We start from the raw sequence: 16,612 nt of genomic DNA on the forward strand, positions 1-16,612 counted from the left end.
GAGGCCAAAAAGTTCAATTTTGGTCTCATCTGACCAGAGCACCTTCTTCCACAAGCTGGCTGTGACTCCCACGTGGCAAACTCCAAATGGGATTTATTATGGTTCCCTTTCAACAACGGCTTTCTTCTTGCCACCCTCCTTCCATAAAGGCCAGATTTGTGGAGTAGACCACTAATAGTTGTCCTGTAGACAGATTCGCCCACCTCAGCTGTGGATCTCTGCTGCTCCTCCAGAGTAACAATGAGCCTCTTGGTTGCTCCTCTGATAAATTTTCTCCTTGTCCGGCTTTTCAGTTTGGGTGGACGGCCTTGTCTTTGTAGGTTTGCGGTTGTGCCATATTCTTTCCATTTTCTTATGATGGATTTTATGGTGCTCAGAGAGATGTTCAAAGCTCTGGATATTTTTTTTATAACCTAACCTTGCTTCATATTTCTCCACAACTTTATCCCTGACCTGTTTGGGTCAGGATATTTTCAACTTATATATTTATTTTTGTTAACAAACTAACTCAAATTATCGATTTGAATAAATAAATGAATAACAGGCAAAAACTGACCAAACAAGGCAATATTGAATAACTAAATAATTGTTGTTACTGTTTTCTGACAGAGTTGAAGCATAAGCAGCATTTCACTAGTAATATACCACAATTTGACTCTCCAGACTGTCATGTAGCTCAACTTGAGACCTACCTTTCATTTCAATAATTACGTGAACTTGTCTAATTTTTAGAACAGTTAAACTGCCTTTAAATTATCTGTCTGTCTGTCTGTCTGTCTGTCTGTCTGTCTGTCTGTCTGTCTGTCTGTATCTCTCTCCCTCTCTCTTCATTAAACATGACAAACGTCAGTAAACAGCTGTACAAGGCTTTAAAAGTTTTTGTTTTTGTTTATTTTTTAGGAAACGTCGGACCAGTTGCGACGTAATGTTTTCAGCGGCGCTAATGTTGTGGTTCATTTATCACCAAACAACGTCGGGGGATTGCACAAACACCGTCATTACCTGTTTGTCTGATTCTGCGGGCATTGTTGTGCAAGTTCACACCTCTCATGAACTAGTTCATAGTTCAGTTCATGTCATAGTTTTAAGGTGGAAAGTGAGAATGAAAGACTTAAGTTGTTAAAGAAAACCTTATCCATCACTACCCCTTGCCTTTACTGTCGGAATCTATATCAGACAATGTGTAAAAATCCCTCTCTGCTTTCTCTTGCCATCTGTATATGAGACCGAGAGCTGTTGTGTTGCAGGTATGGCCTGCCCCTTTAAGGAAAGTTTGTAGTGTGTAACGTAGTGCACCAGGGTATTGTGGGAAAATACGCTAAAGTGTGTTCATATAACGAGAAGTGACGGACCGCGAGCCAAGATAACCAGTGACTGGTGACCGGCTCCTGGTACAGGCGACATAGGAGACGTGACACATGCAATGTAAAACAATACATTAACGTCTCACCATCATCCTCTAACCCCGGGGACGCACCGCAGGTAGAAGAGCTGCGAAAAGCGGTCCGCCTCCTTTCCTCGCCCATGTTAAATACTTTGGCTGTTCGCACCGGCAGCGTAGTTCTGGGAGATGATTTAACATACTTTAAAACAACTATTGTTTGAGAATAACCCAGTACTTTTCCAACCTTGTCTTCAGACGCCTTACAAGAATCACAGTCTTCTGTGATGTCCTGAGGCTGCCCCCTGCTGGCTGCTGGGTTCATCTGCTGCTCTAGCTTGGTTTGTGCAGCTTGTGATTAACCAAAGTTGTCCATAAAAGAAAATCTTTAATATCCTTCAAGGGCAATTTGATGTACAACCAGCAATCATCAATTGATGACAGAGAGAGTAATTTCTATTCTTAAATATTGATGAAAGAAGAAAAAATTGGGCTCCAGCAGAAGGGCACTTTTCTCATCCAGGGCAAAAGGGCCAGTGCTTGAGCACCACTAGGGGTCTATCTGTGCACGTGCCTCTTGTCCAGTCTGGTTTAATTCCAAAGGCTTTTCCATCATCCTGAGCTGGATTTGTTTATCAATTGCTAGTGTGAACGTATGAAACAAACATTGTGAACGTAAGTAAATTTGTGTTTTATATTAATGCTTGAAATGTTCACTTTGTCTTTCAAGATATTTCTTTTTACTGGGCAATTTTTATATTGGAGCGTTGTATTTTTAATCTCGGCCGGGGAGCTTATATTTTCATTTCTGTTTGTTGGTTTGTTGGTTGGATTGTTTATCTGTTAGCGGGATTTTGCTAAATTTACTCGACCAATCACCAAGAAACTTGGTTGAAGGGTGCGGTATGGCTCAGGGAAGAACCCATAGTTTGTGAGGAGCCAGATCAGGGGCAGTATCCAGATTTTTTCTTTTCTTTTCACTTTAACATTGTGAGTTTTCAACATTTTTGATTTCTCAAACATTAATTCATAGATCTTGATAAAATTAAAATAAAAACAACTCAAGCACGTTAAGAAGACTGATATTTAAGCATTCCTGGAGTTTGATGCAGATCCCAGTAATAATCTGCATCTGGTAAAATTAAATGTGGCTCCTAAAGGAGGCTGTTGCCCTTGGTGGAGGTGTCTGCTCTACAGAATGCCATTCTGGTTTCAAGATTCTTTTGTTTTGAAAGTCTTATAATACGATTTTCTTATTTTGTCTTATAAATACATCCCCCAATTATTTTTTTATGGCTTGCGTTTGAGAGCTGTTTCTGTATTTTTTTTATATTTTACACTTGAGTACCTCTGCAGTGAAAACTGCTCAACCAGGGTGTTGCCTGACTGAGGTTTCGGATGAGGTTGAATGTGGTTAGTGGGTTACTGCATGCTCATGTCAAGATTTAAATGTATGGTCTTTGGACAACATCGCTATTTACCTTGGGAGACTACGCGGGGACCCGAGAGTTTCAGTGTTGAGTGCTAAGTTGTCCGATGTGCCATTTGGAACATGTCTGGGTTCTGCTCCCGTCTCCGTCTCATCAGCTGATCTCCAGATGCAGAAATATAAACCCTGTTTCACCGCCAAGGGCTGATGCATAATTCAGATCTATACATCAATCTGGTCTCTCAGGTTGTCTGGGATATAACAGCATTCATGTACATGTCAACCGATTTAGTGCATGTGAGTGTGGTTACTGAGCAAATGAAGTCTGTCAGCAGGTTTCAGCCCACAGTGAAAATCCCACTTTGGCGCAACACTCAGCCAGTGGCACCTCCTTGGCTCGAGCGTCGAATGTGAAGATGCACACACACTCCGGAGTACTAGACAATCTATGTACAGTATGTGTGTACAGAATGTGAATACAGGGTCATTGTCTATGTCCACAGAGGTCGTGTTTGATTTCGTACATACACGCTAGTTGAGCTTGGCCAAACAAGGCTGACTCCAACCTGAACTGTCTTGTGTCGTAAAAGGTCAAAGATCAGAGCAGTCTGCTAAGATCCCAGTCTGATTCAGTGAGGAGAAAAACACAAAACAGACAGAAGATCGTGAATTCATCTGTCAAACTACAGGACAGCGTCCAACTAGAACCTATCGCATGTGTATGAAAGTTACTATGTTACTGTTTTTATCTTGTTCGTCTCTTATCTCCTCCACAAACCTCTGTCTTTCCACCCAGTGTTAGCAGACAGTTATGAAAGGCCGAGGAGACGAGGAGGAGCAGGGCGGGTCTGTGTATTTCACGGTGCGATGAACCAAGGCCCTTATTAACAATGTGAGGGATTATTTTTTTTTACCTCTCGGCCTGCTGGATATTCCTCCCCATCCTCTCACTCTTTCCTCATTTCACTCTGAGAAGGGGACATGTGCAATACTTCACTGTGGAGAAACTTCACCACAGTTTTCACTCTGTGTTAATAATCTGAAAGTCTTCTTTTCTGACTAGTTTACTTCTTAAACGTTCTGACAGTTTCAGTTTCTACAGTTTGGCAGAATCGTCGGCACTTTCCACGGAGTTGCTTCTTCATCGCTGAGGAATCTTAAAGATCTGGGACGTTTTTGTCCGTCTGAAAAAAGCTTGAATTGATCCAGAAATGGAGAAACCAAGGACATGGATCATGCTCATTTGTCTGAGTGGCACAATTTCATCAGGACTAAGCCTGAATTCTTGGGATGACATGGATGCTCACCTTGAAACTCATTCTGAGGCAGCTGATGCAGAAACAGCAGCCGTTCTTCCACCAGGAACTGAAACAGCTGTGACCTTGTCAGATTCACATGTTTCAAGAACAACGCATCCTGCTGGTAAGATGTGTGTTTTTTTTGACTGCATGTGCTTGGATGAAAATTGTTTTAATAACTGAATTGGTTGGAAGTTATTCAGCTCCTACAAGTGAAAAACCTTTTTGATTGATTGATGTCTCTAATTGTGCCCCTCCCCCTTGGTGTTATCTTTATGATGAAGAGAGTGAGGACCAGCATCTGTATTTGGAGGCAGAAGAGGAGATGGAACAGCAAAGAAACATGGAGGCTTATAGAAGAAGGAGAGGAGCCGACGGGAGGACCAATCATGCGGCTACAGTGGAAGGCAACGCATATAGAATAGTAGGAGCTGACAAACATATAAAATCTCTCAACATCTTTAAGAATCAGTTTATTTACACTGATTTGCTCCTTAGATTTAAAGTGTTGGTGTATTTTTGTCACTGTAGGCAGGAGTGGGGCAACCACTGATGGGCTGGAGGAAGCGTGGAAAAGCAGAAGAGGAATCCAGCGCCCTCATGGCTGTACTGAGAGAACTTCACGCTGAGAAGAAGAGGCTGACGGATCCCGAGAAAGCAGAGGAGGAGGAGGAAGAAGAAGATGATGATGATGAAGATGATGATGATGATGACGATGATGATGATGATGACGACGATGATGATGATGATGATGATGAGGATGATGAAGAAGAAGAAGAAGAGGTTTCTTTCATCTTATCTGACAAATAAGTTGATTTCTCTTGTTTTCAGTTGTATTTAATGAAGCAATTATCCATCATGTAATTCTAATTCTAAAATGTTTGTGTCAGGAAGAGGAAGAGGAAGAAGAAGAGGGGGAAGAAGAGGGAGAAGAAGAAGAAGAGGGAGAAGAAGAAGAGGGTGAAGTAGAGGAGGAGGAGGTAGAAGAAGAGTTGGAGGCCACGGAGCCTCCCACCGATCAAACAGAAACACACAGTAGCTTCACCGAGTCTCCTCTTGGTGAGTGTCAGACCACTGACAGAGAAATCAGCTGCAGGGGCATCGGCATGACTCACCTGCCAATCATCCACAACCTGGAGGCCACAAAGCTGGACATGGCAGGTGTGTATTAGTCTGTGTGTGTTTGTGTGTGTGTGTGTGTGTGATCACGCTGGGGTGGCAGATTCACTGTACAAAAGTAGCACACACACATAATATTTGGTTACATAAAGCGTCAGTAACGGAAACCTGACGTGATGTTCTTTCTGTCTCTGACGAAGTTCACTGACCAAGAAGGTCCAGCTCAAACGTGTCACCATGACATTTGAGTCCAGTCCTGTCGAGATACTTATCACAGCATATTACATTCTTACAGTATAGGCTACTGAGTGAACGACATCTTATACAATAACGTGATTTATCTTTTAAGAAAACAACATCAGAATCCTGGAGCCACTGGTTTTCTCTGGCCTGTTGAACCTTGACACACTGGACCTGAGCAAAAACCAGCTGGACGATGAGTCTTTCAGTGCAAAGCCCCTGACTGTGAGTATCTCTGCTCCGTATTTCACTTGATTCATCCAACACCCGATGTCCACACTGGTGAAAGTAGAGTGCTGTGCATCACTCCTGTAAAGTTAAATCATGTTCGAATGTACAACTCTCTGCCACTTATGCAACAGCGCCCCCTGCAGCCACTCTGCTCGACAAAGTTGTGTGGTGTGAAAACAGGCATTCTCCCTTTTCCAAGTCAGTGTTGCAGCTAGCAGATTTGGAAGCTGCTATTATAAGGTCAAAAAGGATGCATAGGTTTGCTTAAAAATACTAATGTGTAATATGGGGGATTGAATACAAATGAACAAGGGAGAAAAATAAAAAGGAAAGAAGGAAAAAAGAAAGAAAAAAGTTCCACACAGTGAAAATAACCTGTGATCTATTTCTATTTTGAGCATTAAATTGAGTGTTGGGCTGAGGTGCAGTGGTCAGTACTTTTCCCTAACAGCCAGAAGGCTCCAGGTTTGAATCCCGGTTTGGCCGTGGCCTTTCTTTGCTTCTCCCAGTGTCTGTGAAGGTTTTCTCTGGTTCTCCGGCATCAGACATGCAAATTGTTGCTGGGTTGATTAGAGGCTCTAAATTTTGTGAATGGTTATTTGTCTCTGTGTTGGTCCTGTGATGCCCTGGCTATTATCAGCTCCCCCCTGTTACCCCCAAACAGTATATTGATTGATAGATTGAGTGTTAGACATGCACAGGAAAGTAAAGTGCCAAAATAATGTTCAATAGATTTAGCTGACAGTTTTTACATATTACTGCATGAGGAAAAGTTCATTCTCAAAGCGTTGTCATATGTACAGAGGCTGTACAATGGAATTCTTCTATTCTTTCATTCTATATATACATACAAATGTACAATAAAGCATCAGTGCAATATAGTGCAATAGACAGTAATGCAGATTTTGGTCTAACTGAGTTGGTGCAAAGGCCAAACACGGGTGGTGCGAATGCTATTGCTGCTGCTTTTATTTTATTTGACATTTATAGGTGGTAAAGGTTAAAACATATAGAACTGATCTGATAGTGATTTTAAAAAAACCTCCTTCCTGTGGGGATCATGGGAATCTGCAACCTGCTACATGTGAAAGGAGTGAATTTGTGAGTTATGAGACAGTTTTACTAGCTACTTTGCATCTAATTAAAATAAAGCTAGGCTGCTTCCTGTATCATTACGGTAATAAAAGAGCACTGCAAATTGCATTAACTAATCCTCTCTAAGAATAAACCCTGGTCTAACCTCCAAATGACACAGATCCTGACCACACGGAGGCAGCCCGCCGCACTCTGACCAATCATTACACACCACCATTGACTTACTCTCACGGTATTGGCTGGGACAAACCTGCTGGAAAACAGCTGCAGCCAATGATGTAGAGAATAAATGGGAAATTATTTTTAGGGATTTTCTTTTTTATTCCTTTTCTCAACCCATTTTTTCCCTGCATCCTGGTAATGACAGAGGACCGATGGCCTGGCTAGAAGGATCCTGCCAAAGATGCCTTCCACTGCTTTTACTTGACACACACACACACACACACACACACACACACACACACACACACACACACTGACCACAGCAGCCTTCACTGAGGAGCCACACTGAGCAGCTTTACCCAAAATACAACATGATAGATGACATGGAGGAGATGCTCGGATCTGACCTTCTCTCATTTGGCGAGAGGGATGTGAAATTATGGATTTTCAAAAGAAGTGTCCATTTTTATCTGTTTTATCTCCTTGGCCTGTAAATCCATCTCTCTCCCTCTCTCTCTCTCTCTCTCTCTCTCTCTCTCTCTCTCTCTCTCTCTCTCTCCATCTCTCTCTCTCATTTATTTTCTTTTTTGCTTCGTGTCATGTAGAACTTGACCTTTCTGAAGAAACTTTACCTGGATGGCAACCTGCTCACCAGGATCCCACCACTGCCGCTGTCTCTCACAGAACTCAGGCTGAACAGCAACAAGCTCACTACACTCACACCGGACTGTTTCAAAGGTAAGAGTCGTGTACAGGAGTGAGAAATAAAAGGCTTCTCTCAAAATAGTGGCTGTGATTTATTATTCCCTCTGGCCCTGACACAGTCGAGTCCATACACACACCGGGAAGCACCTGGGTTCTCTGCCCCAGAACTTTGGCAAAAAATCTTGGTGTCACCTTCAATAATGACCTCACCTTGAATAATTGTCCACACAGTTGTCTGGTCGAGTTTTCTGCAGCTCGGGAAACTTTCAAAGATCATCGTGTTTTAAGCAGAAGACACCTAGAGATTGTTATTCGTGTTGTCATTTCATGTGATTTGGATCTTTGCAATTCTCTCTTCACCTGCCTGAGTCAATCAGCATATAAGTCTGATTTAACTTATCTTCATTGGCTTCCATTGAATTTTTAGAAATAAGTTTGACTTGTATTTAAGCACATTTTGACTCTCTTGATTCCATATGTGCCCAGTCATAACCTGAGGTCCTCAGTCGGGCTGAGGATCACAGGTGACCTGACCTTTTCTATCTGGGCTCTTACACTATTTGGAACTGAGCAGATCCGTCTGGTAAACTCCATATCGTATTATAACTCTATTTATAGGTGGGCTTTCTCCTAGTTCTGATCTCACTCTGTTTTATTGCTGTTTCTGTGCTTTATCTGTCTGATCTTCAAAAGGTTTTAAATTGTTTCCTTTTGTTTGCCTTCAGTTTTTAATTTTAACCTGTAAATATTGCTATATAAATAATGTTCTTTATATTATTCCAGGTCTGAGGAACCTGTTGAGTCTGGAGCTGGAGGAGAATATTCTTCATGAGGGCAGTGTGTCACTGCTCGCCTTCAGACCTCTGAAGAAGCTCCTGAGACTCCAATTGGACAACAACCGCTTCCGTTCCCTTCCTCTGGGCCTTCCTCGCTCTCTTCAGGTGCACGCATATAACTTCACTGAATCCTCCCTCTGTTATACGCAGACACAAGGATGAGAGTAGTGTCACCGCCTTTCTTTTTTTCTTTCATGCAGGAGCTGGAGATGAATGGAAACCAGATTGTGGAGGTGTCAGAGGAGCCACTGAGGGGCTGTGTCCATCTGAAAGCGCTGGACCTGAGTCACAACCAGCTGCACGAGCAAAGGATCGGTGACCTCGCCTGGACCCGTGTCAAGTATGTTTGTCCACCCACCAATCCATCCATCCATCCATCTATACATCCATCCATCCATCCATCCATCCATCAATCCATCCATTTAAATGCAGTCCCTCTGTCAGCCACAAGAGGGTGGACTGGTGTACTGGTGTGGTGGCAGTCTGGATCCTTTTGTTATGAGTATTTTCTAGGTTTTCATTTGATGCATGCGGCACTTAAAATAACACATTTCTGTCAAAAGATAATACATCTCCTATTCCTATAATTGAAGTAGCAACTGATAGTAAGTATCAGCATCAGGTGCTGACGCATGTAATTCACATGCAAACACACCCATCCATATCAGTACTTCTTTTATCCTCTTTAGCATGTTAAGGTATCAGTCTATCACACGTTCTTCTGCCACATACACTTCTTCATCTTCTTCTTTTTCTCCTTCTTCTCCTTCCCTCTCTCTCACACATGCAGAAGTTATGACCCTTGACCTTGTGTACTCAGACGAGCAGACGTGGGAGGGAGAGCTCGAGGGCAATGTTGTGCCTTCGTACGTATGTGTGTGTGTTTCTGTGTTTGTTTAAATGTGTCTAGATGGTGTCTGTGCGTGTGTGCCATGTTTAAATATAGTGAATTCCAGTGGGCTTTTCTCTGCTCCCTCGGGTCCTTGTGCACCACAGTGGGAGATTCAGGGAAAACGGAGTAAAAAAGAATTGAAGAAAGAGAGAGAGAGAACGAAATACAGGATAGAACCGTAGAAAATCTAAAGCTGAGTAAATATACATTTAGGGAAAATCTGACGAAATAATGAAGAAATTATGACATGTTGTGATCTCAGAGGGAATATAAAAAACCTTGGGGACGGAGGAGTGACGGCTCCGTCCCGCTGCAAGTGAACTCTTCATTTGACTCCGGACACTTGACCTGATTAGTCGCGGGAGCAGCAGCGTTCCCATTGGGATTATCAGCCTCATTACTTTAAAAGTTTCCCTCAGCTCTGCAAAGACAACTGTGAACAAACTGTACATGACCCGATCTCCGCTAACTCTGCGGGAGAGGACACCTGAGAGGTCAAAGGTCAGGTAGTTGGATTGGATGTTTTTCTGCACGTGACGATTAAATCCATGTTGAATTTCTGGAGAAATGAAATCCTCATGTTGCTCTGCAGAGGTGTGAGGAAAAAAGACCGAAAGGGGATGAAAAGAGGGAGCGAGAGAATGAAAAGTAAATTGTCTGAAGAAAGATAATAATCTGCAGTGTGGTTCTGGTTAGTGGAGCGCCTCTGTTCCATGTCATGAAGTCAGTGTTATTGTTGCCTCTTGCTGGGCTGCAGGGATCAGAGGTACAAGATAGGGTATACTGGAGGTTACTGGGATCTGGGGAGAGCAGCTTGGACCTGGGATCTGTCTCATGCAGACCAGGCTGACTGTCAGCACCTCACCTCACTATGTACCTTGTAAATAACTGTGCAGGTAAGTTGTGACCAGTTTGTGTATTTTAGCCTATAGTTCAGTTAAGATATGTTTGCTTTCTTGCTCCCAGTGGCAATGTTTTTGGACCCAGAGGCGTTATGTCTACAGGTTGTCTGTCCGTCCCATTCTTGTGAACCAAATAATCTCAAAAGCTCCTTGAGGACATTCTGTTCAGATTTGCTCCAAATGTTCACTTGGCTTCACGGATAAACTCATTATATTTGGGCGGTTACAGGTCGTGGTCGCCTCACAAAACATGTGTTTGGCCTCTTGATATCGCAAGTCTGCCTTTAGGGAATTTCTTCAAATTTTAAACAGTTAACTGATTAGATGAACTGATTAGATTTCAGTTGTCAAAGGTGGAAAATGCATATCGACTGATATTGCAATGCTTGATGGAGGCATACAACCAAAGGACAGTATTTCTAGTTTTTAATAAGTACTTTCAAAAATACTTGAGTATGTCAAGTACATGTGTCAAGTACGTTTGTAATTTAATCAACATCTGCAGTAGCATGACTTTGTACCAAGAGCCAACTTTTTCTTTCTTCATGGACAGCTTTCATTGTCAAACACACACACACACACACACACACACACACACACACACACACACACACAAACACACTTTTCCCATCTTCTCCTGGCTTTTTATGAAGCTGTCAGCTCAAATATCTGTTAAATGTCTCCACACACACTCAAAATTGATTCATGATCACATCCCTGCTGCCAGCCAACAGAGCCACATGTTTCAAGTTACGTTCCCTGATGAAAGCAGCACAAACAATACATATTCAGTCATTCCAAAAGTCCATCTTAATAACATTTTGCGGGATTTAATGTTTTCAATTAGTTTTGAGTGAACATTTTCTTTGGAAAGTGTTTGTAATCTGGATTTTGGTTTGCGTGTTCTGCAATTTAACATGGGTCATTACCCAAACACGGAAAACAGTAAAGCTGTGGTGTCAGTAGTAATTGACAAGTGACACAGAAACGGTCTAATTTTGTTTGACTTCATGTTTAAACAGAAAGTTGTTACCTGATGATTGTATTTTTTAAGATATGTCTTCATTTGATTTTCATCCTTTGTGTCATTTTGACTGAGAGGCAGATGTTGGAGAGGATCTGTGGTTACATTTGTTCACACTGACTGCATGGAGACACAGGTTCACTGATCATCACATCAAAGCTGTGTGTGTGTGTGTGTGTGTGTGTGTGTGTGTGTGTGTGTGTGTGTGTGTGTGTGTGTGTGTGTGTGTGTGTGTGTGTGTGTGTGTGTGTGTGTGTGTGTGTGTGTGTGTGTGTGTGTGTGTGTGTGTGTGTGTGTGTGTGTGTGTGTGTGTGTGTGTGTGTGTGTGTGTGTGTGTGTGTGTGTGTGTTGCGTCACGTCATGACGTGTCGGAGCCTGACAGGACGTGTAATGAAAGCTCTTCTATCTTCAGACCCCCACAAATTGGTTTCACAGTAAGCTTACGTGGCCTATCACAAGCACACATGCACCCACCACCACACACAAACACAATGATGAAGCATCAAACTCGTGTCATGTGAAAACCTCTGACTTTGATTGAGTAGTAATTTAGTTAATATTTAAATGTGACAGTGATATATGTACCCAAGACATAGAAGTTAACTCACAGTGGGCCAACAGCCAACAGCCATATTCAGTTTATAAATTAATCCAAATGTACCTCGGCATGAAATACCACAAGTCTGTCTATGTTAATAAATTCAGTGTACACAGAAGCCTGCACCATAATGACACAATACAGCTAAACCCTTTCTCAGCCATAATCCAACCATCAAACCATTATTCAAATCAAGTCTTGGTCTGTGCACCCGGCTTGGCGCAGCTGCTCCGCCTGGCTACACCACCTATCCTGGTTAGGTTCCCAAAGTGTGTACAATCCCTGTGTGCAGATTCCTGTTGCAACCCAACATCCTGAGGATAAGCAGAGCAGCTCGATTACTCCTGGCCGTGTTTCGCTCTAAAACATGGACACACACACAAATTCATGCACACAATAAACCTTTGATTTGGTGTGATAGAGCTTTGTTTCGCTATACATATTTCACAGATGAAGTCATGAATTAATCCTGGAAGGAAATTCTTTTAGGGCATGTTTGGTAGATTGATAATGCAGAATGTAGAATTTGTGAATTTTCATTTAGAAATTCTTACATCATACAAGTAAATGATGATAATTCATCAGTTTCTTGTAAACATCGTGTTCCCTATGTGAGTGTGTGTGTGTGAGTGTGTGTCTGTGTGACAGTGGGTGGGAGTATAGAGGGTGGGGTCCTCTGAGAAGAGAGGACTGCGTGTCCCTCATTAATACCTCATCATTACCATGTGGAGCTCTGAGCGGACTGCCGCTGAGCTTCCTGGCAAAGATGGAGAATACAAATCAACACCAGCCAAGCAGTTCGAGGAACGGGTCGAGTGATATATGTTGGGTTTCAATTTTCTACAGAAACACATTTTTCACAGGAATCCATAACTGCCACGACACGTGTAGGTTACACAAAAGGCCTGCTGTGCAGTGAGTGAGTGTTGGCTCGTGTGCATCTTGAGTTAAATCTACCGTTGTGCTCTTTCCCATGTGTCTCCACTCAAGTCAGACATTTATGGTTTTACCGATGTGATGTTTTATAACACCTCTGTTAGGCAGAGTGGTACGTAACCAACCTCCACACTGGACCTTGTTCCACAGGAGGAAGGACTTATGCCAACCATGACCTTTCCTGCAACACAGAACAAGTACCTGAAATTAATTGATATAGACAAAGAGAAATAAAGGTGCTATCTGGAACCAAAGATGGTTGTTTGTAGTGACACTAAGCTTTTAGCCAGAGGTTGCATATGGTTCTATAAAGAACCCCCAAGGGTGCTTTAAAGAACCATTTTTGATGGTTCATGAAAAGTGTCCCAAAGATCATCAGCAGAAATTGGTTCTTTGTTGGACCCTTTGTTGGTTCAGTGAAGTGATTTTAAATCAATGGTTCTTCATTGTCATTCAAAATGTCATGGGTATGGTTGAAAAGCCAGTACATGGACTTACTGGTTTGCATGGCCCTGAATTGATCAAATGTTGGTATATAAACATTTTGATCAATTCAGGGATTTTAACTCCTTGGCTTCGTACCACATCATCTTATGGGGTTAAAACAGCAGTGCATCCTGGGAGTTGCAAAGTTCAAGGGTTGAGAGTTTATGCAGAGGTCTTACCATAAGTCACTTAGCGGCAGATCTGCTGAGGCACTCCACGTCACTCAGTCACATGTCAGTCGCAGCGTCTCCCACATCCACAATCCTCCACTCTCCTTGATTGCTCATTGGGCCTCGTTTCACTCCACCGCGTGGGCATTGGCTGGCCTCCTGACGATGCTCTGAGTTCATTGGCTGTTGAGTGTGGTCTGTGAAAGGTGGAAGAACAGGAAATGAGGTTCATCTCCTGCTGTGAGCTGGGCCACAAACTCACAACAGCTGTGTGGGATCTTCCAAAGAGAACACTGAGGCTCTGTGCTGTGTCTGTGCCTCAGCCCCCGGAGATCCGCTCCTCGCTCCATTAGCGATCATTCTTTTTACCACTAACAAAACATTTGCATACCATTTATGAACCACTCTATCAACCAGAATTCCCCCCCTCAAACTGCCATGCTCTATTACAGTTCACCCCCCTGGCCCAAGTATTTTCTCCCCCGCTGCTCCCCATGTCTCCCCCGCATCTTAGACTCCCACTCTGCACTCTCCCTCCCTCGCTGACAGCACTATCAGTAAAATGTCTTCTCGTACGTCTCTGAGAATCATGGTTCCTCTGTGTGCTTTTTCCTCCTCAGGTCCCTGGAAGCCTTGGACTTGTCCTTCAACCAGTTCACCTCTGTCCCGATGAATCTGCCTCGTCCTCTCCACAAACTGAACCTCCAGCACAACAACATCAGGGACATCCCCACCTTCGCGTTCCGCCACCTGCGGCCCGGCCTACGCTCCCTTCGGTTATCCCACAATGCCTTGAGCAACGAGGGTTTACAGCGACCGTCTTTTGTTGGAACCTACCGCTCCCTGGGCGAGCTCCTATTGGACAACAATCACCTGCGGGAGGTCCCTCGCTGTGTGCGGCAGTTTAAGAACCTGCAGGTGCTCAGACTGGACAACAACCAGATCAGGTATAGAATCACATTTACCGTCAATTATAGGTGTTAAGGAGCGAAGTTAAGCAAGTGAGGCTCCCGTTTCACATTACATGAACATCACCAGTTTGTCCGGTGCTCTAACACAGCATGTTAAACAAAACAACACTTACGATGTCCATGACCTTGTGTTTTGTTATTGTGGTCAGCAACCCGACTCGATGCATTTACTTCAAACAGAAAACTTGGCCAACATCCGTCAAATCGCAACTGTTCGAGAAGTGACCTAAAAACCAATCCTAAGGTCTTGTCTCATTCCTGTTTGAAATACAAAAGATCCAGTGGTTATTTAAAAAAGAGTCAAACATTGTTTTCTTTGGAAAGACAAGCTGGAATCCCTGTATTATATATATATTTTGAATCTGTAATTATGCTAAAAGAATAATGGAGAAGAGTCGTTCAAAAAACATACACTGTTTTAAGACATGACCCAATTTTCCGTTTGCCTTTCACGTGTGACAAGCATCCGAATATTCAGACGAGGAGTGGCCCCTCGCAGGACATATAAAGTCTGCTGCCTTTCTGTTTTTTGACACATAGACACTTGCATTCGTCCTTATTGCTAAAATATGGCACCTCCTTCTCATCTTGAGATATTTGTGTAGTTTTTGCATCCATCGCAGAGGAGATTAACCCCTGAGCCCTTTCATCAACAATAACAGTGCTCTTCTAAATGTTTTCATCTGAATTGATTTGAAACTGATATTGAACCAAATTTGTAAATATTGATATTTCTATGTTTATTCCAACTCGAAGAGATGATAGCAATTATTTTAGATAGCGATTTATCCATTAATTTGTCCACATTTCCTTTCTTTATCTATTTTCATGCATTCTCAATCACAAGATATAATGTTCAGGTCTTAGATGTGGTTGACTATGTGAATTTAAAAGAAAAGTGCAAAAGTAGCTCCTATAAGAGATTAGATATAGAATTCTGCATGATGTATCTAAACAGTGTTTGTGTGTTGTGCTCCCAGGCTGGTGAGGCGCTGGGGAGTGTGCCATCCTCGTAACTCCGGCTCGACCTTGGCTTCAGTCCACTTGGAAAATAACCCACTGGAAATGGAGAAGATTCCCCCAAATACCTTCTCCTGTCTGATAGATGGCCAGGGACTGGTCCTGTAGCTGCAGCAGAGTCACACATCTGACCACCAGACCACACAGATACACACAATGGAACAGTAAACATGTGCATTATCATCAGAGTTTTCAGCATTTCGTCTTCTCCCTCTACTGCTCCTCTCATTTTAATCTTCCTAAAATCAGGAAGGATTTGCAGAAAAATCATGTAGTTTGCTTAGTCAGGCAGAGCTCCTTTCATTTTATCAACACCAAACCCATCTTTTTCTCTCGCATCTCATCTGTGATTATGGAAATGACTGTAATGTTTTGCTCCGTATTAAAGCCAATGTGTAATTTACACAGTAGTTGAACTGATTATTATATAAAATTGTCTCTGTTGTATAAAAAGGATCATAGAATACGGCGGAATCTGGATCCGCTCAAAACACAGGTCTGACTCTGTTTTCATTCTCCTCATTCAAGTTTGTGATACTTGAATGAATATGATGAATATGTTGACTGAGGAGGATTAAGCCATGTCTCCAGTCTGAGTCTGCGGCAGGAAGAGCCTCTGTATCAAAGGGGCCGTCTGGATGGGACATGGGAAATGACGGGGCTGCAGCGCGGGGGTCCCTGAGAGTCCGAGAAAATATCTGGTGACACAGTGCGAACCCAGGGCGCCCATTAGAAAGGAAAACATAAACATTGTGCAGGTTCTCTATCGCCAAATGGGCTCCAACATAAACATCTACAACCGGCCGCTCGGGAAAAACACATAGAGTCACTGTGACTGTTAGCGAGGCCCCGTCCGAGGCTCCAACACATGCACAGATGACGTCATTCACTTACAGGGGTGTGTACAGTAATTGGGACGTACATGTATATGCGCATGGGAGTAGTGGGGCAGCACTTTACTGGGGTCAGCTGTAGGTGAGAAACCTGTCCGGGCAGGGTGGAGCTGCAGGGGACAAACAACAAGCCGAGTTCTAAGACACAATACGGCGATTGTTCTCGCAGAGGATCAGGGAAAGATGAGCCAGTTGAGTTGGATGTGCTTGAGAGAGAGAGAGAG

At 43.0% G+C, this 16,612-nt stretch overlaps 1 protein-coding gene across 1 annotated transcript; it reads left to right on the plus strand.

Moving 5' to 3' along the window:
• Window positions 1–4,497: 4,497 nt before the first annotated feature.
• On the plus strand, window positions 4,498–15,898 carry si:dkey-32e6.6 (extracellular matrix protein 2). The gene is made up of 9 exons (XM_062392534.1): window positions 4,498–4,515; window positions 4,640–4,891; window positions 5,005–5,269; window positions 5,577–5,692; window positions 7,561–7,693; window positions 8,444–8,601; window positions 8,697–8,836; window positions 14,125–14,451; window positions 15,456–15,898. The coding sequence occupies exons 1-9, from the start codon at window positions 4,498–4,500 to the stop codon at window positions 15,601–15,603; spliced, it is 1,557 nt and encodes a 518-aa protein (XP_062248518.1). The 3' UTR covers window positions 15,604–15,898.
• The last annotated feature ends 714 nt before the right edge of the window (window positions 15,899–16,612 follow it).

The sequence above is a fragment of the Platichthys flesus genome, chromosome 7 (genome assembly GCF_949316205.1).
Source record: "Platichthys flesus chromosome 7, fPlaFle2.1, whole genome shotgun sequence".
NCBI lineage: Eukaryota > Metazoa > Chordata > Actinopteri > Pleuronectiformes > Pleuronectidae > Platichthys > Platichthys flesus.

Excerpts from the sequence above, each read along its gene's own strand:
- si:dkey-32e6.6 (XM_062392534.1), top strand. Across the intron at positions 4,892-5,004 it reads ATGAAGAAGAAGAAGAAGAG|GAAGAGGAAGAAGAAGAGGG; the intron begins GTTTCTTTCATC and ends TGTCAGGAAGAG. Across the intron at positions 7,694-8,443 it reads CACACCGGACTGTTTCAAAG|GTCTGAGGAACCTGTTGAGT; the intron begins GTAAGAGTCGTG and ends ATATTATTCCAG.